This window comes from Spermophilus citellus (genome assembly GCF_964194105.1).
Source record: "Spermophilus citellus genome assembly, chromosome: 1".
Lineage (NCBI taxonomy): Eukaryota > Metazoa > Chordata > Mammalia > Rodentia > Sciuridae > Spermophilus > Spermophilus citellus.
In genome coordinates this window covers 32,598,230-32,625,586 of record NC_138182.1, presented here as the reverse complement: position 1 = coordinate 32,625,586, position 27,357 = coordinate 32,598,230, and the positions used below count along the sequence as shown (strand labels likewise).

At 39.3% G+C, this 27,357-nt stretch overlaps 1 protein-coding gene across 1 annotated transcript; it reads right to left on the bottom strand.

Annotated features, from left to right (window-relative positions):
- Window positions 1-12,926: 12,926 nt before the first annotated feature.
- Window positions 12,927-24,647, bottom strand: CCNA1 (cyclin A1). The gene is made up of 9 exons (XM_081296407.1): window positions 24,262-24,647; window positions 23,271-23,456; window positions 19,130-19,376; window positions 18,818-18,942; window positions 17,885-18,108; window positions 16,598-16,802; window positions 15,501-15,614; window positions 14,483-14,616; window positions 12,927-13,133 (listed from the first exon to the last, which is right to left on the bottom strand). The coding sequence occupies exons 2-9, from the start codon at window positions 23,433-23,435 to the stop codon at window positions 13,082-13,084; spliced, it is 1,266 nt and encodes a 421-aa protein (XP_081152533.1). The 5' UTR covers window positions 23,436-23,456; window positions 24,262-24,647; the 3' UTR covers window positions 12,927-13,081.
- Between the last annotated feature and the right edge of the window lie 2,710 nt (window positions 24,648-27,357).

Here is a 27,357-nt window from a genome sequence, read left to right as displayed (position 1 = left end):
GTTTTGATTTAGACAATTTTCATCTGATTTTTTTTCTTTCTTTTGTTCTTATTTCTCCCTTCAATGCTTCCTGAAATAGTCTTTGATAGTCTTCCCAATGACATCAAAACTTAGACATCTTCTAACCTGACTGGTGGAATGCTTCTTCCTTCTTTCCTTGCTTCAAACAAAGTTTCTCAAACTGAGACCCAGCAGACCTCATCCAGGTTGAATCCAGCCTCTGGCAAACTTTAGGTAAAAGACAACTGAAAGGATTACAGTGTGATGCCAGATTCGTGGGACCCCAATAGACCTCCAGGAGCCGAATACGATGCAATCACACAAGAGTCTTTATTGCAAGCTCGAGCCTGGACTCAACAATCTCTCCCTACGCAGCAGTCCCAGGGAGTAAGTCCCAGTCCTTTATCCAGTGAGATTTTATAGGTTTTGGGGGGATATTCTATGTGTCACAACATCATACAGCAAATCATTCCATACCACAGGAAAATCAAACAACAACTCTTAACCTTGATTAGCACATTCACTGGAGGGAACAAGTTGGGTAGGGGGTGATTAGTTAGTACAAGAGGGGGATTCGTTTGAACTGATTGGTTTAGGCCACGAGGGGTGTACATGCTAAACTACATGGTTTCCCAACATTTATCAACCACCATAAACTACTGGGGTGTCATCTGGCATCCCAGGTATTTTCCCTGTCTCTTGCTGATTAGTGGTTGCTAGGGGGTTGCTATGGGTCCTCACCTAGCCTGACTGAGTCAGGGCCACCGGGAGCCTCAGATCTCTCCTATTATTTACAGACAAACAACTCAGCAGGGTGGGTATGTGCTTAAGAGTGCTCTGTGGGTTTTTCCAAAGCAAGGATCATACCCCCTTCCTTGTACAGGCCTTGAGGTAGAAGCTGCTGTTATTTATTTATTTTCAAAAATGGAGTCACACATCAGTTTCTCAACAGCTTCTCCCTGTTTCAATTGCAAATTTCTCTAACAATATGAAAGGGAAGGGCAAGTTGAAGACCACATTACAATCTTGGGTATTAATGCTTTAAGCATTGCATTCTTCATTTATTAAGGTTGAGGCTTTGGAGATTACACAAAATATTAACTACTTTTTTTTTCTTATAGCACAGCCAGTTCAGCAGCATAAGTTAGGTGTAAGGACAAACCTATCAAAGCTTGGAATTGATAGAATTCATAACATAAGAATATAGTATCTGGTTACAGTATTTTCTAAAGTGAAAGAAATGTCTACTGCTCATTAAAAACCTGCTCGCTTCACCCAAATGAGCTTTCTGAGCAAATGTGTTTTAGGTACCAAATCAATGATTTTATGTAATCATTTTAAAATTAGAGAGCCAGTTTAAATTGCAACCATAATCAAAATTAATCGCATGACATTCTTTTGAAACATTAGATGTCTGAGAAAATTATCACTTGACTTCGCCACGGGTCTGTGTTACCAATTGATTTTAAGACTACCCTGACAATTTCATAGTTAGCTTGGATTCTGTCATTGACTAACATGTCACATCCCATTCTCCATAGCTAATGGTGCTCTTATGAGTACAACATGGATCAAATCTGCTTACCTTTTCTCAAACTAAGGAAAAACAGGGGCGAATGTTTCAAATTAAATTACTATTAGTCTCATTGGGATAAAAGAACTTTAAAATAGTTTTTACCAACTCAGAAAACCCATATTTGTGATTTCATATATTAAAGTAGCTTTCATATTATATCCCATCTTTTTGCATGTTTCAAATTAAGCAATCACTATTTCTTCCTGCTCATGGATGACTCACAAAAATTTTGAATACATATATAAGTAGCACATTTTTTTTCAATATGCTTGCCCAAAGCAACAAAATTTTTTAATAATGGGTTATGGTTATAGGTTCTATGATATTATAAGGATTTTGAATAATTTATTTATATCAATAACACTGATTAAATGAGAACATGGGTTTGTATACCAGAGCTTTTCTACATAGGATGAAAACTAATCCCAGAAACAAAACCCAGACATGTACATGTGTATCCTTCTATATATGTATATCTCTACATACTGGAAGATATGCACTCAAATGTGCATAAGCTGCAATGAATTTGTTTTCCCCAAGTATAATTTACTTTTTCTGAATTAGGCAGATAAAGCCCAAAACAAAAGGCCATCCTGTGTGGCACCATCCAACTATTTGGAGTACAGATTTCAAGCTTTCTTTCGAGTACCTGACATTTTCATCTTGTTCTGGCAGCCTCATTTTTTGTTTCTCTCTCCTGTTTGACCAGAAATGAAACCTTGACAATGTGCCACATTCCCCTGAAATCTGATTATATATCGCATCCATGTGTTTTTCAGCAGCAGACAGGAACTTCACATGGGGCTGTAGAAATCTACACAGCTGGAGTGAAACTGTGATTTTATTCATACTCTGCATGAGAAGTGGAGAATTATAGGCATAGATAATAAACCGACCTCCAAGAGAAGAGATAAAAGACAAAAGGGGGTCTATCAGAACAAGGAAGCTCAGGGAGAGAGATGCAGTGTGATCTCAGCTGCAAAGCTTGTACCAGAGACTGCTTCCTATCGAAAGTCCCATTGGTGAGTTCAAATTAACAAATATTTATGTGCTTTCTAACATATTTTTTTTTTAGTTTTCAATGGATCTTTATTTTATTTACCTATATGTGGTGCTGAGAATTAAACCCAGTGCCCAACACATGCTAGGTAAGCACTCTACCCCTGAGCCACAATCCCAGCCTTTATTGTGCTTTTTGTGTGCTGGCAAAAATCTAGCTCTAGGAATAACAAGACAAATGAGGCATGGTCTCAACCCCAAGAGAGCTTGGGGCAGGTGGATTTATACACAGTGTGGTGAGACCTGGTGATAGAATAGAATGCTCCAGGAGAGACAGAGGTATAGCACTTGTCCAGGAATAGTGTGTTCATACAATTCTTCGCGATGGATACAATGTCTGAGATATGTCCAAAATTAGGCACACTGATGCATGATGGAAAGACCACAAGACTGACATTTTCATCAGAGATGATAATTCAAGCCCTAGGTCTGCACATATTAACTTTTGACCTCTGGTTGCAATGAAAATAATTAATAATTATCACCGCTTAACATATGCAAAGGGCACTATGCTAAAATTTTTCATCAACTGGGTGAGATCCAATTACTTGCATCCCCACTTTCAGGTGAAGAAACAGCATGACAGAAATATTAAGTTACTTGCTCAAAGTCAAGAAATGAGTGAAGTAAGTAGATTTGGGGCATTACTATCAACTATAACTATAAACTTGCCAACATATGGGCCAATTTTCTTATCTGTAAAATGCAGTTAATAATGTTTGTCTTATTTAACCACACAAAATCTTATGAGAATCAAATGAGGTAATGTGGTCGAAAATGCATTGGAAAGTGTATATCCAATACAACTACAAGATACTAATTATTTTTCCAGTTACTATAACATTAAAATTGCCATGCACTGTTGCTCCTTCAACATGTGCAGTAACTTTTCTCCCCAGCCCAAGACAACAAAAGCTCTTTGTGATAATGTATTGTGCTTAAAGCTTGAATCATGTACTAAATGTTGGCGTATCACCCATGGGACAAATTCATGAGTACAGACAATTCTTGCTTAAATCCCCTTACTCTAAACACTGCAAAAATTGTGGTATCTGGAGCTCACATTAATAATAGAAAACACCACAAAGGTGTTGCTCAAGGATTCCACCTGGAGGATTCTATCTGATGTCTGTTCATCTACCAACACACTCCAACCTAAGCCCAGGTGGTTTTCCTAGATGAGGAGTTATGCATGCTCTGGATCCTGAACCCAGTCTTTCTACAGTTTCTAAAGTTCCTTTCTAGTTAAGCTTCCTAGGTTGAGGCAGAGGGGATGGTTGCAAATGCTGAAAGTTCACCCTCTTTAATTTAATGAGGGAGGAAACTAAAGAAGAAATAAAAGCTTTAAGGGACTCCCAGGTGCTAGTACAGACCTAACCCATGGGCCCTTTCCCCTATGTAGTTCACAGCCAAGAAATGGTAACTGGAGACTTTTCTGTACATTATACTGCCACACAGAGGTCACTGAATAGTTGCAAGGAAAAGGGAGAGTAGAGATGCAGCTTGTCTGAGTTCAGTGTTTCAAGTACAGGATGGAGAATCAAATAGAATAGGAGTCTTAAAAATTCCACTTTAAGCTAGGTATGGTACAGCATGCCTGTAATCCTAGTGGCTCAGGAGGCTGAGGCAGGAGAATTGTGAGTTCAAAGCCAGCCTCTGCAAAAGCAAGGTGCTAAGCAACTCAGTGAGGCCCTGTCTCTAAATCAAATACAAAATAGGGCTGGGGATGTGACTCGGTGTTCCAGTGCATCTGAGTTCAATCCCCAGTACCCCCCCAATCAAAAAAAGTTCCATTTTAAAATTATTTAAATTTCGTCTCACTGTTTATTTCTAGCAAATGTATAATGGTGAGGGCTAGATCCACAACACCCCTGGGCTCAAAGAACTTGACAGCAGTGATTAATTTCTAAAGGTTCAAATCTACACACACAAGCCTATATCTATTAACTCTTATACTTGTAGCACTGATGTGGATGCTGTAGGCCAGTACTTCTTAAGCTTGATTGTGTGTGCAAATTGCCTGGCTGTCTTATTAAAGTGAAGGTTTCAGATTTAGTAAATCTAAAATAGAGTTCGAGGTTGTATGTTTCTAACAGGCTCCCAAGCAATGCTTTTAGTGATGACCCATGGACCACACTGAGTAGCAAGACAACATAGGATGCTATAAATAAAGAAATAAGTATCTCTGAAGCTACGCAGAGTGGTACACATCTGCAATCCCAGCAACTCTGAAGGCTGAGGCAGGAATATCACAAGTTGGAGGGCAGCCTCTTCAATTCAGCGGGACCCTAAGCCAGATCCTGTCTCAAAAGTAAAAATAAAAAGGGCTGAGGATGTGTTTCAATGGTAAAGAAAAAAATAAAAGTACCTAACAAATTCTGCTATAACAAGCACTTGTAAGTACCTTGAGGCCAAATTGCTTTCAAAGCCAATGTTAAGGATTTATAAATTTTAACATTCTATATTGTCAGATAATAGTTACCAAAACTTTAGTTTTTCCTGAAGGTAATAATACAAGTCACAAAATGCTTAATAACATCAGACATTTTTTTTTAAAGAGAGAGTGAGAGAGGAGAGAGAGAGAGAGAGAGAGAGAGAGAGAGAGAGAGAGAGAGAGAGAATTTTTAATATTTATTTTTAGTTCTCGGCGGACACAACATCTTTGTTGGTATGTGGTGCTGAGGATCGAACCCGGGCCGCACGCATGCGAGGCGAGCGCGCTACCGCTTGAGCCACATCCCCAGCCCAACATCAGACATTTTTAAGTATTTCAGAAATGTCTCTTGTGTCAATATTTAATATGTAGACAGCCACTAACTTAGTGATTTGCATTAACAGGATTCAACAAAGCACCACAGGGGACACCAGGAAGATGGCTGCTTCTTGTCTGGATGGCCCATTTGGGCACCAGGGCAATAATTATAACATCAACTGAATGTAAATAGTTAGGAATCTTTTTTTCTAATATCTGCAGGATTCCTTTTAATTCAGAATAATAAAATAATTATTTAGATAAGACTAGGAAAAGGATTAACAAAATTCACTAACAGATAATTTTAAAATATCTGTATAAGCAAAATTGTAAATAACACAACAATTGAATGTCAATCAATTTAGGTAACTGTAATTGCTAATTAATACATTTTCCCTAGGGCAACATTTCCAATCTGTGTTTGTCCAAACATTAGTGTCCTTTTAAACATGAATAGGTTTGAGTAAAAGACATTTGAGAAATGCAGTTTATTCTCTTATGATTTATAAAGAATATGTGTTAGTTTAGGACCTCCTAAGAGCAAATATCAAGAAAGGAGTAGATTTATTAGGGGAACTACTGTGAGATGAAGACAAGGAGAAAGCTGGAGGGGACAGGAGAACCTCCAGGACCATAATGTAGGTCTGACTTCTGTGCAGAGGTAAAGGAAGAAAAGTTTGCATATAAAGAGGCTCACACTAAGAGAAAATATTAACAAAGTATTCAGAAGTCCATCTAGGAGTCCTCCAGCTGAAGTCACTAGTCAAAAGAATCCCCACTTGTCTTTGGAATCATATTCTCAGCCACCAAGAGCAGCCTGAGACTGACCAAGGTCTCTGCAGGGCAAAGGGCAGGTGCATGGATTTCAGAGCACCAGTTGGGACAAGAGTGCCCACAGTGAGATATCTGCAGGGTGTTTATCATGGCTCTGAGAGTTCCAATAGAGAACTCATTTAAACTGTTTTTAGCTTGAGTTTATATGGCCACAAACCACCTCACATCTTCCCACATGCACACACTTCCCCTGTCTCTCAGCTTTTCAAGGAGCACAGGGGTCCCTTAGAACATAGCCTGGGAAACACCACCTCAGGGTAGAGACTCATTCTTGTTTTGATATTTTTCTTTCTTTGCTCTTGTGTCCTTTCATATCTGCAGTTGTTCAAAGTTCAATGTCTGAAGAGTAATCTTTCTGCCTAATTGCAGTGCGGCAAGCATGTTTTCTTGCCCTGGCTATTTCTAATTCCTAACTCTCAAACTGATTCAACAAAGAACCTCCAGAGAGATGTTCACTGTTGCAGCCCATGTTATGTGTTCATCTGATCATTTCCTTTTCTGGACAAAAAGCTAAGCTACTTTCCCCAGCTCCTATCCAAAAAGAAATATGTACGCACTGAAGTAAAGTTCCAGTGTGATTTTCCATGTTCTCTTATTAGCATATCTGAAAACAAATATTTCCATGTTGGCAGAGTTGAACAGCACCTTGCTGCTGTTGGAAGAAGTGAGCCAGTTCCCTGAATTTTGAAATTTTGAAAAAAGAACTTGGACAAACTGGCCTTGGAATTTGGGCCATATTTGTTATTTCAGCAAAGCCTATCTAAACTAAGATAATAATCCATACAATGCAGGATTCCTGGGGAGAGGGGAGTTCTACAAAGCTTTTTCTCCAAGAAGTTTAATTCTGTATTGTTAAAGTGAGAAGAACTTTCTTGATCTCCCAATTAGGCCTAAATGAACATCTTTCATGCTGCGTGAATACTAGAAGAGTGTCTTTCTCTGTAGTGGTTTCCTGCTCCCACCACCAACAGTGGTCACCAACAGTGGTCTCACCACCTTTGCTCCTGGACTGAGCTCAGTCTGGTTGATTTGGCCATTGCTGCTTTACTGCTCTATAAACATGAATAACTTTGCATTAGTCCTTCAATTCTGGGGTTAGATGACCTGAAAAATGTGCTTCCTCTAACGTTCTGTCACAAAGCCAAAGCTTCAAGATTTATGCCATCATGAAGTGATTTTATTTTCAGGGATTGAAGAATAAGTCATTCTGCTTAAAGGTCTTTTGTTTATGCATTTCAAAAGCAAGTATGATTTATGATGTATCAGAATACATGCAAAATAAGATGTTATTCTTTATTAAATGGCAGCTCAGAAAGATTTCCTTTTGAACATAAAAAAATCTTCCCTCTAAAGCAGATGAGGAAATACATAAAGGCCAAAAAAGACAGCAAAACCCTGAATCTGTCTCTCAAGAATCATTCTATCCTCAATTCTCATCTTTAAAAAAAAAATTATTTCAAGTTTCTAGTGAAAGTTTTTCTTTACCTTCTAGCTTCTTATATACAAGAGATGTAAGAATTATGAAGAGAATGAACTTTGTGCAGTATATTTTGTTTCCATTATGATTTTTCTCATAAATTCATTTATATAAATGTTCTTTGAAAAGCTGTATAATTTCCAGCTATGTCACTTTGTGACTAATTAAATCAAGGGCTAGTTATTGTCTATAAAAAGCCATAGTCAATTGGTTTATTCAATAAAACATTACTGAATACCTAGCATAAAGTCAGATGTTGAGGGCAAAGGATGAAATATAATCTAGGAGGAGAACATAGGCAAGGGTCAGCCAGTTGTCCACAAGGACACTTACCTGAGGCTGACAGAGAGCCAAATAAATGATTCATTCTGATGAATCAGTAGCAGAGTGGTATAGGTTTAGGGATGAGGGAACTGTTTTCAGATCAAGAAGTCTCTGGAAGGGAACAACGGGTTAACTCAAGCAGAATCTGTTGGGGTGGGTAGGCCTGAATATTGAAGGGCCTATGTGCCCCATATTTTGTCCCAATGGTAATAAGAGATGGAAGAATTCAATTCAGGAAAGTGATACTCGATTTCATTGCAGGAACTCTAGAAAAAGGGAAGAGGAAACTAAAGAGCCAGGAGAGTTTATTCCTATGATTCATGCAGATGAGAATGACAGGGGGCTCTGCTAGGGCTGTGACAGGAGGAGTGTGAGGACAGAGATGGATTCAGGCATTAGGAAAGTAACCCTGTTATTCTTTGTTTCTAAGAGAAATTCTGGTTTGACATATCATCTCAAGTTTAAGCACTTTCCCCAGCCCTGCTCTTGCTCTAAATGTCAAAACTGCCACATCAAATTGTCCATCTCAGACATGCCAATCTTGCCACTCCCCCACTTTAGCTTCTAGTGTTTGAGGGCGAGGGAGGGAAAGGGGGAATAAGGCTGAAATGAAATGCTATCCCGTTACTTTAATGTGACCCCTTTCTGTTGTCCTTAATCATCCTAAGATATGACATTCTCAGGGGAGAATGCAGATGGTGATCAACTTTCAAACATCTTGCCCAAAAACCCTCAAGTTTAAGATATGTAATAAAGTGAATTCATATTTGCATTTACTTTTTTTTAACCATTAAAAGTTTTTTCCACAGAACGTCAGATTACTGAATTCCATGGGTTGATATACAGAGTTTTAAGTGACCTATATTCAGTAGTTATGTATTCTAATGGATGTTAGAACATTTGTAACGCACTCATTATTTCAGAAAAGTTACTGTTTAAAAAGGGTGAAGTTCCAGAGTAAGTCATTTCAAAGGTGTTGTCCAGATATGCTAGAAATAGCAAAAATTATTTAATTTCCTAAAAGTCAACAGATATCAATTCAATCAAACTCATCATTCACGGTGAGATTAAAGTTCAGAACAATGAATGAGATGCCCACAGTGGCAAAGATAAATCCTTTATCAACACTGAAATCACCTTTCCTCCCAGAGCCTAGAGCTGAGTTTCTTTTCCCAGTTCCTTGCAGTAAGGATGGGTGTGACTTCTCCACATTCTCATGCCTCGCCTACCACGTTTAAGAATCAAGCAGGGGATTCCTGCAGAAGGATGGACATATAGAAACAAAAACTCCCAAACGTCAACATGCACTGGAGGGTGACTGGAGGGTGAACTGAGAAGTCTTCAACAAAGTGAGCCTCAGAGATTTGGAGATGGCTGACACAACAGATTACCTAAATACAACCAGTGTCACACAATTGATAGCCAAGTTGAAAACAGGATCCTGGTCTCCTGTTTAGGATAAAATTAAGAATTAAGTCCTGAATGAAAAGATAAAGGTAGAATTGGTCTCCCACTGTATTTACTTCTCAGTTATAATTCTCCTAAAAGAACGAGCTTCTGAGAATCACCAAGGTGACTGAAGAAACCATATTCTAGATGACACATTTGAAACCAATACTCATATGACAATTGAGGTACTCAGCTCCACATGGTGGTATATGGATGTTATTCTCTATGTTCTCTTTGCAGATCAAAGGAGAGAGTCTTTTCTAGCAGGTTTGAGTTTAGTCAGATGAGCCCAAGTTGACCTCAGTTCCTCCCCTAGCACCTCAAACATTTACCTGATCTCAGATCTCTAGTTCCATTTGAGGCATTCTATCCACATACTCTGTTATGATTCAGTTAATGATAACCTGATCCCCTTCCCACATGCTTTTCCCTTTGCCTGAGTACTTCCCATTCTTTTTTTCAAAAATTACCATCAAGTCCAGTGATGCCTAATGAAAAACATAGTAAAAACAAACAACTCTCTGCCTACAATGAATTCATACATATTCTGTGAAACTAAAGGGAGGGATGTCTCATCTGCAGTGAAAAACCATTAGAGACTTTGGGTCTTGCACACTGGGTCTTGCCTTGGTGCCAGGATGCTACATGGAATCACAACCGTGCACCCTGAGGAGCTCCTCCCCTGCCCCAGGTACCTATCCCCACAGCCCTGACACATGGAGCAGAAAACTTGGCAGTAGCATGGGCCAGGGCTCTCTCAGCCAAATAGTATATACTTCCATTTCAAAGTTTTAGACTAAAATGTATGTAGCTGTTTTAACTCTGATGGTGAAAGATTATAGGGAAAACAGAAACAGAACACGTTGCTTATATCCATCCCATCTTGGGCTTTAGCTCTCAACAAAGGGTCATCAAATGCTGTCCCTATCATCTTTTCTTGAGGAACACTTCACTAAGAGCCCATTGGTTCATGGTCATGTCTGAGTTCCTCAGAAAGGGCTGGGTTTGTCTAAAGCCACAAGCAAAAGAGCATCCAAAGATAGACAGATACAGTACTCCCAACCCAGAGCCCTGCCCAGACCAGTTTTCTGGGTGGCAAGAAGTGGGTGTGGCTGGAAAGGGAGAGATGGGCGAAAATTAAGAGAACAGATAAACCCTATTCTTATGATATTTTATAATAGTAGAAGTAACTAAGATTCTACTTATTCCCTATGGATAATCTCAAAAAACAATGCTACTTCAGATATGTAACACAGAAGGGTACAAGAGACTATCAATGACCATTAAACGTTAAAAATAAGCATTGTTTATAGACACATATTCATAAAAACAGTGAATGGACTTCATCAACACAAAATTTAGGAAAGAAGAACAAATCAAAGGATGGGCATGCAGATGGCTGATATTCACTTTCAAATTTGGCAGGAGATACACAGGGGAAAGTTATATTTCTGTTTTCAAATAATGTATTTCAGAGAGGCAATAAAATAATAAAAAAGAAGGTCAAAGCTGAGATCTAGTTCTTTGCAATCAGTGGGTATTTGTGTTGGGGTTGTGGGAATAGGGTATGTGCAAATTGCCTATAGCAAGTAACGTAAGGTATGTGTGCAGACCTCTAAGTCCTATAGTGTGGTTTCATGGTATATTTTGGATCCAGATTTGGAAACAAATACATCCTCTGCAAAGTGATTTTTAATGGATGATCTATTTCTACAAAGTCCCTTCTAGCTTAAGTAAAGCATTCTAAAATCATAATCTTACTAGTAAAAAAAAAAAAGAAAATATTACTGTGTCTGGTTCTAAACTGGGTCCAAATGTTATTGTTATTGTGTCAGGATCCAGCCTGAGATAGACACACATATCATAGGAAAGTAAGTGATCAGCCAACATAAACAGATAGAGAATGACAGGAAGCTTCCCTGGCTGAGTTGCTCAAATCTTTAAGGCTTGAAAGGGGCAAATACAGCACTTCTGTGACCAAAATCAGCCACCTGCCCCACTGAGAAGGGATTGCACTGCCATTTGCAGGACTGCTGGAAAGTTCAGCATATATATGCAGTTTATGTCACTCAGACATAAACCAGGTGACATTGCCAATTGTTCATTATATAACATAAACATAGAGAATTCAATATTGATATAGGACCTATGTTCCCTTATGAAACATATGTTATAAATATAAAAATACTTAAGAAAATGTTGATTTCTTCAAATGGAGACAACTTGAGAATGTTTATCTGCAGGGGAAAAGGAGGGAGCAATGCTAAAACCTTCTAAGAGTGTGGGAGTACTTTCAAATATAAAAAAATTATTCACAAAATATGTAAAATATGTCTATATTTTTATATTCATAATTCCATTAGAGCTTGAAAAAAGTGTAAAACATGGAGTGAATTTCATCTACTCTCATTTTTCCAAAATATACACAAATCTAATCTTTCCTATGTGAAGGGAATCCAGAAAACATATTTCCTTCTTTTTGCCTCCAGAGTCATTCAGACTGAGCCTGGGGGCAGGCCCACAAACAGAGGCCTATCCCCAGAGGACAAGCACACGGCACAGAAGGTTCATGAGCCATTAAGACCTACTGGCCCAGAACCACCAATTTTGTGCTTAACAACAACACAAACACAAAGCTCACATTTAATCCTCAATAAGCATAATTCACATTTAAGAACAAATCTACTCTCATTTTTCCTTTCAATCTTTAAAATAAAAGTCAAAACAAATGTTTTGCTTTCAATTTTTTCTATCTTGTATCCTACATAGTGCTGTTGAAAAGTGCCAAATATGAATGTGTAAGAAAGTAAAATACAGAATTATGAATAATTTAAGCAACAGCAAAGCTTAGGGTGGGTATCTCTCAAAGGACATATGTAAAGGGGTTGGATTCATTAGTCTCAAGTCTCATGATGAAGTTTGCTCTTTCTACCCCAGAAGACATCTTCTAAAACTAAAAAAACATGATGATGAGTTCCTAAATCCAACCTGAATACAGACATGATGGCATCCTTTTACAAATGAGCATAACATTCCTGGATTAGAATGAAATGTAAGTCACCACCAAATATATTTGAACACATTTAGGCCTCAGCCCACTGATTTAAACTATGGAAGATGCAGGAGTAGAAGTGCTTGCTGGTGTCTCTTCACCATTTTGCCTGAGCTAGCCTTTCCCTTCTTTGTCAATCTACAGAGATCTTTGGGGAGAGTAAAGAAATAGGAAACAACAAGCCATTTACCAAGCATGAAAATCCCTGCATGCCTCAACACTGAATCTGAATAGCATGCCTCATTTATAAAACCAATTTAGGAGAATGCTTGAAATAGTGATGACATTTGTAATATTATCAACTAAAATTCCAGGCAACTCTGTCAGCCATGCTAACTAGTAATAAGCCTAACACATGGTCATAAAGCAAGTAGTTTATTCTTCAAAAATGCTAGACTAAATTATAACTACTAAAGTCTAATAGAACCTAATACATTTACATATTTTAAAAGTCATCTATATTGACATTAGTTGGCCAAACTTGAAGAAACTTATGGAAACTAAGAGCAATCCTGTTGATATGGTGGTTGGGTTCTGGAAGTGCTCCAGTTCTGGCACTTATTGCAGAGGAAGAACTGCAGGTGGTTCCATGAGGGACACATGCAGGTACCTGAAATGAAACCCACAGCAAGGTTAGCACAAAACACAGACATTCATTTTATATAATCTCAGGCTACAGTGGTGAAGGCATTCCATCTCCCACTGTCTTAACAAGGTCACAGTGAGGACACTTGTGGGAAACCAAAATCATGAGACCCTTTTTTATATAATTGGGACTTTTTATTTTAGATTCAGCCTAACAGAAGGCATGAGTAGACTTTAAATTCTAGATGGCCAAGAATATAACAGGTGGTTCATGACTTAAAGGCTGCTTTACTATCTCTCGGGACATATAGGACAAAACAGAAAAATATCAACAATCATTCTGGGAAATGTTACAGGAACACTAGGCACCACAATTGATTATATCAACTAAGAATCCAAGTTCATATCTTCAGTCTTTCAAACCTGTGTAGACAGTTATCATGTCCATTGCACGTAGCCCACTATATGTAGCCTATTCATATGTAGGATATGGTATTCATCCAGGGGAGAAAAAGTTAGTTAAAATATATTTTCCTTCTAATAGACCCTCTTTTAACTTTACATAGGGATTTATGATAAGCATAGTTAATGTTAGCTGCAGGGGGATTGACATACAGAGCCTGCCCTTTAGTTAAAGATTACAAAGATTTAAGAACTGCTGTACTTTAACTAAGAAACAAAGAAACTCTCTGAGAAAGTAGCTTAATCAGTTTTATGAGAATAAATGTAGGCATTTTTAAATGCTTTTAGAATATATTATAAGATTGTTATAAGGGGACTTTTAGATGGGATCTTAAAGTACAGGTGTGCTTTATACTTAAAGGTTAATGACAGGTTAGGAGACATAGAGTCTGATTACGTAGTTTGGCATCTGTTAAATAAGGAAATGTCACATCCTGGGAAAATCTGGAAATTGTAAATTGATGATGCAGTTTATTAATGATTCTGGACCCATAATGATGAGAAAAAATAGAATAAAAGGAGACAGAGAGAAAGCAGTAACAGCTCGCTCTCTCTCTCTCTCTCTCTCTCTCTCTGGAGATTGCTCCAATGGAACGACTCCTTGTCTCATCCCTTGTGCTGATGCCTCTCATCCTTTAGGACCCCCCTGGACCCTGTTGGTGCAGGACCCTGGAACTACAGAAAACTCTCTAAGTCATCACAGCAGATAGGAAGGAAGCTGAGTGACTATAATTACTACAATCTGACAATTATCAATCTAGGTCTCTCCAAATTCATTTTCTTGATTTTACATGTATTCTTACTTTACCAACCTAACACCAGATATATAATTTATTCCACTTCTAATTCTGATACAACTATTACCCATTAAGCTTTGAACAGAGCCAAGATAAGAAAATGTCAGTAACTTACTTTGAAGCCTTATACTTCTCCCTAATTGCTTGCTGAGGTCGATGGGGTATGTCAAGGCATGCTTTGTGTAGCTCACTCAGGCAAGGCACAATTTCACTTAATGAGTAGCCTGTAAATGCAGCAAGGGTTTCTGGCTAACCAAGACAAAAGAAAAAATAAATTGTTTCACATAACTTTTTAAGATGTAGAAGTCAGAAGACAACCAATTGTAAAGTAAAAGTAAATGTCCATATTCATTTAAAGAAAGCATGTCTACCTTCTTCTGAGACATTAGATATGAAATACTTAAAATACAGCAGAGTTCTAAATTTCTAAGTTTTCTCATATTTCATATCATAATTCTCAATTTAGGGCAGATCACTTTCCCTGTACCCTCATGAACGTGGTTTTTACCAGTCCCTTAAAGAGTCCTACTTTTGTGACCTCCTTATTTGTATAGAAAGTGAAAGCTTCTTAGTCTAAATGCAGCATAAAAACTAAGTATTCCAGAAAATAAAGGGAAATATCCCATTTTTTTTTTAGTATAACAGTGAGCTTTCAGAACAAAACCTAGGGACCTGTTTTTGATGATACCACCTCCTCAGGAGAGAGGCAACACCAATGTCCTGTTTTCTCAAAAGCCTACTGTAATTTCTAGCTATCCTCATTGGACTGATGATTTTTTTTTCCACATATGATAAAAGTCAACAACTTTTGCTTGAAGCAGCCAATGACTGCATCTCAAGTCATTAGCAGTGGGCACCCAGATTTTCAGGCCCACTTCTGTTGAATGGGCCTGCAACATGATCGCTTGGACTTCTTGCAACCTCTGCTGGACATAGAATAAAGCCACTGAGTCAAAGCCATGATGACTGGCTGACCTGCAAGATTCAGCAGCAAGTTGCAGTCTACTGTAAAGACATCCAGTTCCTTATTAAACAAATTTGCCCTTCTAAGAGGCAAGCCTGTAAGCCTTAAAAACTACTGAACAGATTTTAGACAGGTCTTGAATTTCATCTAGAAAGAAGAAGAAACTTACCCAGAAGTGCCTGTTCACAATATAGTTTGCCAGGCAGTAAGCTGCAGCAGCTATCAATGAAGGAAGATATTTCAAGAATGGATCAGCTTCAAGTAGACTCAGTTCTGCTACATACTAAGCACAAGAGAAAAAAACCTCATTGGAGTTAGAAATTTGACAAGATCTAATTGACTGAAGTCATAAGTAAACCTAGAAAAGTCATAGTAATAAATTGTGTCTTCTCTTTGTTCAGACAGTATCCAGTGATGAGTACAGACATAGTTAAAATGAATCACTGGGTCAATAATTGGTATGACTGTCCTTAACCAGAATAATATTTATGTTTTAACAGAATTTCAATACCCTAGTATTTGGCCTATCCACAAAGTACATATGATAGGTTACTTTTCTCGTCTTACACTAGTAGTGCAGGTTTATGCTGGTCAGATAAAGTTGTATTGCTCTGGCACCTGGAATGGGAACAGAGCCTTCAGTCAAAGGCATAGATATGACAATATTATAGCTATTAATTTACTAGGCAAATGAATATGGTTCTGAGTCTAGAACAGTACTGATGGGAACATATCATGTCAGAATAAATATACTTAAGAAATGTATACGGACATCCTTATTACTCCCTGTATGGCATAAATGTACTAGATAACATAGTCTGGAGTGACTAGAAAGCAAGTTGATTAGACTAATACTTTAGTACTTTCAACTAAGTTTCTATAACATTAAATAACCAAACAACACTTCCTTAGTTAATAGGTTAGGATGATATTAGAACAAAATTAAACTACATCTTAGTTCCCAAACTAAGAAGTGCTGCTTGCATGTGACTCTATATACACACCAAGGGAAGAGTTTCCAAGTTTAAATTCCTTTGATGGTTGACTGATTTAACAACCTGTGCCTGCCAACTGTAGTCAATAGTAATGTCCTGTAACCAGATTTTGTGTTCTTAAAATTAGCTGTCTTTCATTGCTAAAAAGGTGTACTGGGCCCAAGACTAGGGGAAAAAAAACTGCAAAGGAATGCAGAACTGAAGGATGATTGGGAAAGGCTGCTTTTTACCCTCTTTGGTACCAGAAGTTCCTGGAAATCACATGGCATACCTTGGCCAGGTTCTCAGTTCTGACACACACTCCTTGACGCCTTAAGTACTGAAGGAGAAATTGGTTGGTGGTTGGAACTGTCAGATCAAAAGCTAGGACTTTCAGGAGCAGGTGTTCCATCCTTAATAGTTGCCGTTTTGTGTATGTGTCATCAGTTATATAGACAAACTCATCTACTTCAGGTGGATATATCTCTTCATATTTCCTGGGAAAGGTAGAGAATTTTTAGGAGTAGTTTGGCACCCATACTTTACTTCCTGTGTTACCACAGGCCATGTTTTTCAACAGAGACCTGCAGAGTTCTTTATTTCCTCTTTATCCACTTCATTATCACTGAATTTCACAGGGATATGAAAATATTGAGTGTTTGTTTCCAGATCATGAACATGAGTATTATGAGAACATGTTGTACTTACTGCTAGGAGTAGAAAGAGACACCATGTCCAACTGAGAGTTTAGGTTTTGGTCTCAGATACACTGAAAAATTCTGAATGACAGACAGCACAAGTGAATTCCTATCAATTCTATAAACTTCAAATTATTTTGTGGAAAAGAGAGAAAAAAATTCATAGACCTTTGATTTTTAAAAACATCATGTTTAACTTTGTCTGCTGAATTAGCAATTGATGCTGAATAGTCAAGAGAAGGAAAATGATGCTTCACTATTTTCATTTCTTCCCTTCTGCTTTTGTTTCTACTTTCTTTAGGAAATATTGGCAAGTGTTTACATATTAATAACTGGACTATTTAAAACCAGAAAAATAGAAACCATCATGCAGTAACAGGTTACATCATGACAGCTCAGATATAACCCAACTCTTTTTTCTCACACAATGAAGTATTACTATGAGTCACTGATAGGAACAGGAACCAACTAAAATTATTTATAAACTATAACCAAATAAATAAACTATTATTGTGAGTTATTTGCTATATCATGAAGACAGTTTTTATGAAATAAAAATCTCTTTAAATAGGACTTTTACTTGTATTAGAATATAGCCAAAAGACTGTTCTGCCAAATAAATTCCTGCATTTGAGCTGATGGCTCCTTTAGTCACGACATTGAACTTGTTGTAATAAATCTTAAACATCTGAATTGAAGAGTGAACATGTGGGTGAGATTCGGTTTCTTGGTAAATCCTGAAAAGATAATGATCTTTTATCAAAAGAGACACAAATAGTTCTAATTATCAAGCATTGCATTTCTTTAATAAATGTGAAAAAAAAGTCAAGTGTTTTGACAGGAGGTAGTTTTACATTATTCAAGCTCAAAGAATTACTTACGAAGCCAGAAAAATAGCTGCTGTCCCTACAAGCTGCAATTTCCCTCTCAGAACAGACATGCAGGAAAGAAACCTGTCCAGGAAGTTGACAGCCAGGTACAGAGTTTCTGATCGAAGCTTATATTCTTCGCCAACCTCCACCAGCCAATCCACCAGAATCGTACGCATGCTTTCTGTGATGTCTGGCTGTTTCCTCATATAGTGTGCTTTGGGTCTGTATCTTATCTGTTTGGGAAAATAATTTGGATATGTAGAAAGTTGTAATATCAGAAAGATCACTCTCCAGTATAGTTGCTATTTTATTTTAAAATCTCATGAGCAAAGGTTAGGAGGATGCTAGTTTAGAGACAAATGTTTTCATCATGATAAAGAAGAAACTATGAAATTCTGGTTCTATAATGTAATGAGTTAACAACTTGAGGAGGAAATAGCAATATTGGTTATTCCTAAGAGTGAAATACTTAACACATAAATCCTTTGAGTCATATAGAAATTGTGCCTACAATTGCTACTTACCATCACTATTACAGATTGAGTATTCCTTTTCCATAATGCTTGGGACATGATGTCTTGGATTTGGGATTTTTTCTAATATTTACATATACACTATTAGCCATCTTGGGGATGGGACCCAAGCCTAAACATAAAATTCATGACTTATACACACAGACAAGGATAATTTTATACAATACTTTTAATAATTTTGTGCATAAGACAAAGATTCATGGTGTGGAGTTTTCCACATCTGGCATCATATTAATATTCAAAAAGTTTTAAATTTTGAAATGTCAGACTAGAGATATTTGACCTGCATTATTTTTCATAGATTTCTTACATTTGGATACCATGATAGTGCCATTCACTAGTGGTATGGTCAAGAACTTGTAGCTTAATATTAGGATTTTGGGATCCTGGAGAGGTTGGGAAAACTCACTTCAGCTTCTCTAAGGTACTGATGAATTTCTTCAGCATATTCGGTCACATTTATCACATCTGTGCCCAAATCTGACGCTTCTTCAGACTGGAAATGGAGAGATGAATCTACCAGCATAGGGGAAACTGCAGAGGTTCAACATTGTCAGATAAGTCATTTAATTGAAAAACTCCTTACCTCTACTCACCCTCCACAGGCAGTTGTGAAAACTAGCCATTATGTCATGTTTTTCTCTTGCTAGATATTTGCTACTGGAACACTGCAGAAAGTTGAGAATACAGAGCACCATCAGCTATAGATGAGTCAGATTACCTGTATTAAAATCCAGCAGGAAGTGAAGGTCTGACTTGAGTGTGCTGGTATCCACTTCATACACATCCTCAAATGCCATCCCCTCTCTTCCTGAGCAGCTGTCTCTGTCCCCCTGCTCAGGCTCATCCATGTAGATATCAAATCCATGCTTGGCTGGCTCCAGGACCCCACAATCAGAGAGCATTTTCTTTCCAGCTGGAGGGAAGACATTTTCTGATCCAGAAAAACACCTGATTGCTGTGATCTCCTAAAGAGTTAATTTCTTGTTAGAGATTACCCCACAAAGATCAACTAGGAAATGTGAACCTAGCAGCTTGAATAGGTAAGATTGAATCCTAAATTGAAATGTTATTAATTTAATTACAGAAAGTAAAGTTCAAAAAGTTATATTAGTCTATATCTGATATACAGAAAGAGCTATCTAAAATTTGCTATTTTCTTTACGTATGTATCAAAGGGAACTCAAGATTATAGAAAGAATAAAATCTATATCTCTTCTCCAAAATGAAATAGGTACAACCTGCAGGAGGAAAACTGCAAGTTGGCTTTATGTTTCCAGCATCACAAGACATTAAAATACTCAGCATCGTTCTTACATATGGTCACAGAGTTCCTAGAGCCCCCTCCCGAAATATTTAATATTTAGTTGCAGTGACCTATGAAGTTCCCAGTTTCATTCTTAGTTATTTAGAAACATGATGATTTTGGAAACTTATACTACTAACTTCTCTCATAAGCTATAAAACCTTTTTGTATATATAATACAATCATGCTTGGTGAAATTTTTCAAATAACTTCTCCCTTTTCTTTATTCATGTAACATTAACAGTGCAAACAACTGTGGTACCACCACAGTGAACAAGCATAGCACATCAAATGCTGTTGCATCTTAAAGGAAGTCATGTTAGATGGTGTGAAATCATATGAGTTAGGGCAAGTGAGCCTGAGTTATATTTATGCAAATGTTAGCTCTATCTACTATATTAACATTTTTGCTTATACTTAATCTATGCTATTAAAGGCTAATTCCAAGTTAGTATGTGGTTATATAACTTTTCTTTGTACTCATTTTATATATATATATGGCTTATGACTAATAAGAAAATAATCTTATCTTTATGGTACTTTTGGAATAAAAATCACAGGGACTATAAAGGACCACAGTTAGAAGTTACGATAATCAGATAACTATGACTCCAAGTCACTATTAAGTTTAACTTTTCCTACATAAATAGAGATATCTAGGTTGGGGTATATATTCATTAAACAAATATTTACTAAGAATCTACTATGTTCCAGACACTGCTCTAGGTGCCCAAAATTCAAGAGTGAACAAAATGTTCAGCCCAGAGGCGGTGGTGGGGAGACAAACAACAAAAGACAAAGTAGGAATAGACAGAACAGAGTAAGAAGAAGAACAGTGTAGGACATGAGGTCAGGAAGAAAATAGAGGTCAGCTCAAGGAGGCCTTACCATAGGCCATTTAAGAATGATTGGCATTCATGCAGAGGGGAGCCACAGAAAGATTTTGGGCAGAGGAAGACTGTGATCTAACTTATGTCTGTTTGTTTGTTTGGGGCGGGGTGGGGGGGGTGGGGGGTGGTTACCAGGGATTGAACCCAGGAGCACTTAACCGCTGAGCCACATCCCCATCCCTTTTTTCACATTTTATTTAGAGACAGGGTCTTGCTGAGTTGCTTGGTGCCTAAGTTGCTGAGACTGGTTTTGAACTCACAATCCTCCTGCCTCAGCCTCCCAAGCCTCTGAGATTTCAGGTGTGCGCCACCATGCCTGGCCTGACTTATCTTTATAAAAGGATCATTTTAGGTGCAGGAAGCAAGACCAGAATAACAGAACCAGTTATAAAACTGACAAATCCAGATGAGACACAACAGAGGTTTAAAGCAGGATAGAAAAGGATGAGAGGGAAAGAGGCTCTAGACATTTTTTTTAAAGTAGAACCAACAATACTTTCAAAGTAGATTAAATGGAAGGTAGGAGAAAAAGAAGGGTCAAGGATGAAAAAATGTTTTAGGGTTGGTCAAAGGAAGAATGGCTATTTCTTTTCCTGAGATGAGCAAGACTTTGGGAAGAGCAAGTCGGAGGCAGGGAAAAGGGTTGGTTGGTTTTGCCCAAGTATGAGATGCTTATCACATGATTCAAGTGAAGATATTAAGTGGAATGCTGGGTATATGATCCTACAATATAGCTCAGGGGGGTAGGCCAGAGATAAAAATATGAATCATCGACAGACAGATGGTTTTTAGTGGTATTTAATTTAACACCTGAAGAGATTACTGAGGGAGTGAAGCCAGACTGTGACCAAAGCTAAGCCCTGGGGCACTGTGACTTTTAGAGATTAAAGAAATAAAGAATCAGGATACTGAGGGAGTGGCAAATGAGCAAGGTAGATCCCTTGGAGAGGGTAGTGCTCTCAAGTAAGAAGAAATTATTAATAAATTATTAAGACTGGTCAACCATGTAAAATGCTACTGATGAGTTAAGTAAGGAAAGAATTTAGAATTGAGTCAAAAGAACTATAGACAGAATTCATTCAATAAAAACCTATATGATATTCGGGCATATGTACTGTTCCAAGTACTAGGAATACAGCAGAGAACATGACATCCTCTCTGATAGAACTTATGTGCTATTAGGATAGACAAATTCTCAATAAATCTTGCAATAAACAGGACAGTAGCTGCAAAGAGATGTATAGTTGAAAGATTTTGATGAAAAAATATAATTTATTTATATGCTTATGGGTTTGACTCAGTAAAAAAGAGAAAACTGATAAAAGAATAAAAGTTACTGGAGTGAGATCCTTGAAGAAGCAAAAGAACACATTTTGAGGGAAAGGTCACCTTATCTAAAAGGGACATTTTAGTTACAGAACAGGATAGCAATGGCAAGGTATCTGGCACATGGAAACAATGGTTGTTTCTACATTTTCAGGAAAACAGGATATAAAGTCATCACCTGAGAGTAAAGATGAATAGGAGTTATGGAGGATTAAAGAGAGAAAGGGGATAGGGAATAGGTTTCTAAGAAGGTTGTAGAGGATGGAGCAAGGAAATGTAGAGGTGGGACCAGGTAATGTGAGAGATTACTGATTTTGAATTTAAAATGAGACCACTTAGCATAGGCACAACTGCCAATTCACGAGCACCAGGTCTTAAGACTGTAAAAAATAAATATTGCTAAGAAAATTAAGTTTATTAAAACCACTTTCACTCAATTTTCTCCAAAGCTTTGAACAGATTACTTTGAATATTTTTTCCACACTAACCAAACCATCAAAAGGTAGGTAATTTAAAGATGCAACAGATGGAAAGCTTTTAATCTAGCCTCCACCACAACATTTTTGGGGATATTAAACCTCACACTTTCTCATCTATAAAACAGAAAGAATACCTTACTTCACTGGACTATTGTGACCATCAAGCACTTAGATGTACAATACAGGCTTAAGGCATTTTTATGAAGACTAATCTAATAGCAGAGAGGGAAGATTTTTTTTCTATCTAAATAATTCATTCCTAAGGATCCAAACCCTGCCTTCTCATTTAAGTGTTTGGATTTATTTTTAATCTTCAAAGGAAGGTAACTGTGATAAGTTTAGCACATACAAATAATATCTGAGGGTCCATTATCTTTTTGCCCAAGTGCTCTTTGTCAGCAGGAAGATGTCTGCTCTCAAAGCAACCTTTTTGAAGTAACCTAGTATAATCTGAAGTAGCTTGATCCAATTCCAATTCTCACATTATCCCAAATGAACACAGCAAAGGTTGCCCAGAATTGCTTTAGGCACTACCTTGAACACAACTCTGACCAAGGAATTCCAGCTCCAAATCACATTTCCTTTCAGCCTAGCCCCTGAATCACTTTACATATATTTAATACAAACAGTTCCCAAACTTATTTCCTTAATGTTGGAAAAATAACAAAAGTAATAATCACTATTTCTGGCTGAAAACAGAACTGGTTAAGATGGTCTTAAGAAATCAACTTCCTTGTAGTCCAGATCCAAGGCTGTAATATTCTAGGACAGTAGTAGGTACAACTGCAAGAGAAAAGCACCTACTACCATCATAGAAGAGTCATTCTCCACAGCATCTTTCCCAGTGCTTCTGGTCATTACCTGGCCACAGGTCTTCCTGTACTGCCCATTCTCGGTTAGCACCCCTAGCACTGTCCTTTGTGGGGGATCTTGGCCAAGCTGGGCTCTGGTGAGCATCTGAGAAGCTTCAGGACCTCTAGCCACTGCAGCCAGGACGACTCCACTCTTGGAGCTGCTGCGACGCATTGCCTTGGACGCCACAAACTGCTGTCACCAGGAGAAACAGAGAAGCCTGTTAGTCAACCCTCCCTAGCTGGGGCTCCAAGGATTCAGTGAATCTCTAGGAGGCAGAGCACCAAGTCTTGGAATCCCCATTAATTGCTGATCTTCCCAACAAATTATTATGGTTTGAAAGGTCCAGGAGCGACCGCACTAGGGATCAAAGCTGCCCTGAACCAAAACAGTGATTTGAATCTCTGCGGGATTTCATCCAAGACCTACCTGAGGGCTGTTAGGAACCAGACATCCTGCCAAACCTCCACGTCAGGATACTAAGCCCCATGTAAATTGGGAGTTTACACCCAAGAGCCTCAGTCTTCCTCTGCCGCGAAGCTCATCTCCCCTGACCCCAAACAAAAGATCCAGGAATACCTGACTGCCGGAAAGTTATGTACCCTTCCCAAGTGACAAGTAAGGTGCTGCCCCGCGGCCTTCCTCCCACCAGCAGAAGACGTCAAAACCTGCTTGGGAGCCAGAGCGGGACCTCCGCTCCTCCTGGCGCTTTATCTTTCTGTCTCCAACAAGCAGCAAGTGCACACCGTGATGGGGCTGAGGTGCCGCCTGAGGGGGGCGGGGCGGGCGGGAGGGAGGGTCCGAGGTGTTAATAGATTCCAGCGGGGGCGCCGGGCTCCCTGCGGCGGCGGCGGGGCGCACAGCGCAGAGTACTTTCAACCCACCCGCGTCTGTTGAATCGGCCAATCAGCGGCGTCCCCGGGCCTCGCAGGGGCTGCTTCCATGCCAACCGCAGCGGGCCTGCGCGCCTGGGGCCACATCGCCATGGCGACCTCCTCACCTGATGCGCTGCAGGCCGACGCGCCGCGACCCCTGGGCGTTCAGCCCCAGCGGGGCCAACGGGCGACCGCCCCCTGGCTCTTCCTGCGCAGCCCTGCCCGGGCGTGCCGCGGCAGGCGGTCACCGTCGCCACACGCGCCCCTTCTGGCCAGCGCCCCCGGCCTGGGAGGGAGCACGGCGCCCCACCCCGCGATTGCCGTGCTTTGGAAGAGACTGTTTCCCTCAACCCGTTCCCCCAACAGCCGCTAACTCCTCCCGCTAACGTCTTTTGCGCGGCCCGCTCCTGAGAACCTTGGCTCGGGAGAGCGACGCGGGGCCCTCGGGGCTGCGCAGGCCGCGGCGCCCTGCCCACGCCGGCCCGAGGGCGCGGCTCGCTCCCTTTCCCCGGCTCACACACCTACACTTCCTCCCAGACAGCAGCCGAGGAGCGGTGGAGTGGCCCCAGGTTTGACCCGGGGGCCTCCTAGTCCTCGGTGACGGCGAGCCATCGGTCATTTGGGGCCTTAGAGCACCAGAGGCTGCGCTTCGCCTGCCTGGCTCCTGGCGCCGTGGCCCAGTGAGGCGGGAAAGGAGATTTGGGCTTTGAGGGTCGCATGTGGTGCTCGAGGTCCCCTCGAGAGATCTTCCCGGACGTGTTCCTGCTGGTAAGGGGTAAAGCCAATCCCGGAACGCCAAGATTGTGGCCCAGGAAGAGGAAGGAACGCTGGCGGCTGCGATGGGGCCTGGGACATTGAGGGGAACCGTGGAGAGGCACCGAACTGGGATCCCTGCGCGGGCGGCCTGGCCACGCGGGGAGGGAAAGGCTCTGGAGGGGTCTCCCCCAGGGAGGCGGGAATGGGGCATTAAATACGGGCCGCTCCTCGAATCCTGGGAGCCCCTGGCACCTACAGAGGTGACTGCCAACCGGCAAACCAGGTGAAAGAATCTATAACTGAATTTTGGGGAAAAATGTGTGGGTGTATATTTAAACCTATATATACTCATATTACCCATATTGTCTGTTTATGATTTTGCTTTTTTAAAAAAAATCATCCCTAAATCCCCAACACAGACTCAAAGGGCATTCAAAGACCACGGTTATAACCATTTTTTCTTAAGTGCACTTTATGTTTTCACTAGCAAACGGGTGTGTGTGGGGGGGGTGTAAATTGTTTTGCTTAAAAAATAAAAGTATTCTAACAATTGTGTGAATTGAAAGCCATCTGGTTGACTTGGCTGTTAAGAGGACATTGGGAAGCATCTGGGGTAACTGGTGCTGGATTGCAGGAGAGTCTTAAGAAACTGATCTTGTTCAATATGAAACATTTCTACACGTTTATCGCAGACTTTAATTGCTCTTTGCAATTCCTGTGCCTTTGAATATAAAAGCAACACAAGAACTCAGGTAACATTGTGAATGCTATAACAGAGGCCGCAGATGCCAACCGGGACCAAAGGTGCTACTTTACATGGCGGCTCTATGTGGTGAAGGAAAGAGTGTTTGTATGTCCTCTGCCTTGCTGGCCCTGTGGAAGACTTCCCAGGAGCCTTCCCACAACACACATACACCCACCGCTTCTCCTCTTTACCACCCCAGAAATCCTTGTTATTTCGGGTGAAGCTGAAGGCCTCAGGAGTTAACTCCGTCTCGGACTAGGCAGCAAGTATTGCCAACAGCCCCGGTCACTTGGGGCTGTCTAGATTTGAAACCTCTGTACTTTCCTTTTGATCTGTTTTCTTGGGACAAAAAAATGACTGAAACCTCATACCCCTTGCTTTTCCCCAAAAACAAAGGAGCCAGTGCAGTGATTGCTTCTGGAACCCATTATTTTGAACCTCTTTTCCAGGTTTTAAGTTGAAGATTGGAGTGGGGATGGGGATGGGGGGGACCCAGCTTGGCAGAGGCAGATCTTTAAATTTGGATGCTCCTGACTGAAATCTAATTAGATCTAGAGGACAAGGCTATGAAAATGTCTAGTTTTTCTAAACTGTCTTTAGCAAGAAAAAATATTTAAAAAGAAATAATCAAATGGAACCCTCAGATTATTTCATATTCATTTTCTACCCTTATTCTTCACTGAAATAGCTATTCCCTAATCTAGCTCTTTAATACATACAAAATATTATCATTACATGTTAACACCTTTCTTAGAAAAGATGAATTGTACCTATGGTTTTCTTTCATATATATATATATATATATATATATATAATATTTGACATAACTTAAATACTAACTGATCTGCCCTATTTATTTGAGTACTGGTGATTGAACTCAGGAGCACTCAACCACTGAGCCACATACCCAGCCCTATTTTCTATTTGACTTAAGAGACTTAAGAGACAGGGTCTCACTGAGTTGCTTAGTGCCTCCCTGTTGCTGAGGCTGGCTTTGAACTTGTGATCCTCCTGTCTCAGAATTTCACATCAAATCATTATAATCCTCTGGTCAGATTTTAAATTGGTGAGTAAATGAACTAGTTTTTGTAAATGTGTGTGACATACAGTATGATTTCAGGTAGTTGGGTAACTTGTGCAATACTTATTCCTTTCTTGGCTTTAAAAAAATGTTCAATAAATATTGTGTTTCAATGATTTATGGCTTAAAACCAAACCCGATTTTTATTAAAGAAAAAAGAAGACTAAGCTGGGAATGATTGTAAACATCTGCAGTCCCACCTACTCAGGAGGCTAAGGTAAAAGATCCCTTGAGCCTAGGAGTTCAGTATCAGCCTGGGCAACATATGGAAGTCCCAGCCCAAAAAAACAAAACAACAACAAAGAAAATATATAAATCTTTAAACTTAGAAATAAGAACAGGAACCAGTGAGACCAGAAAGTACTTCCTTGTAGTTTTAGTGTGATTCATTTAATTATGTAGGAGAAGCACAGAAACTAATCTGCCCTTTTGATTTTTAAAATTTTTCTGTTTTACATATTATGCTGATAATAAATTATATTAACATTACATTTAATTGTAAATGCACCTTTTATATATCTATAATATTTGACATAACTTAAATACTAATATAACTTTTTAAACAAAAAATTACTTTAGTGGCACTTCTTACTTTGTACTGAGGGCTCAGCTAGCTTTGACTGTAGAATTAATTTCCAT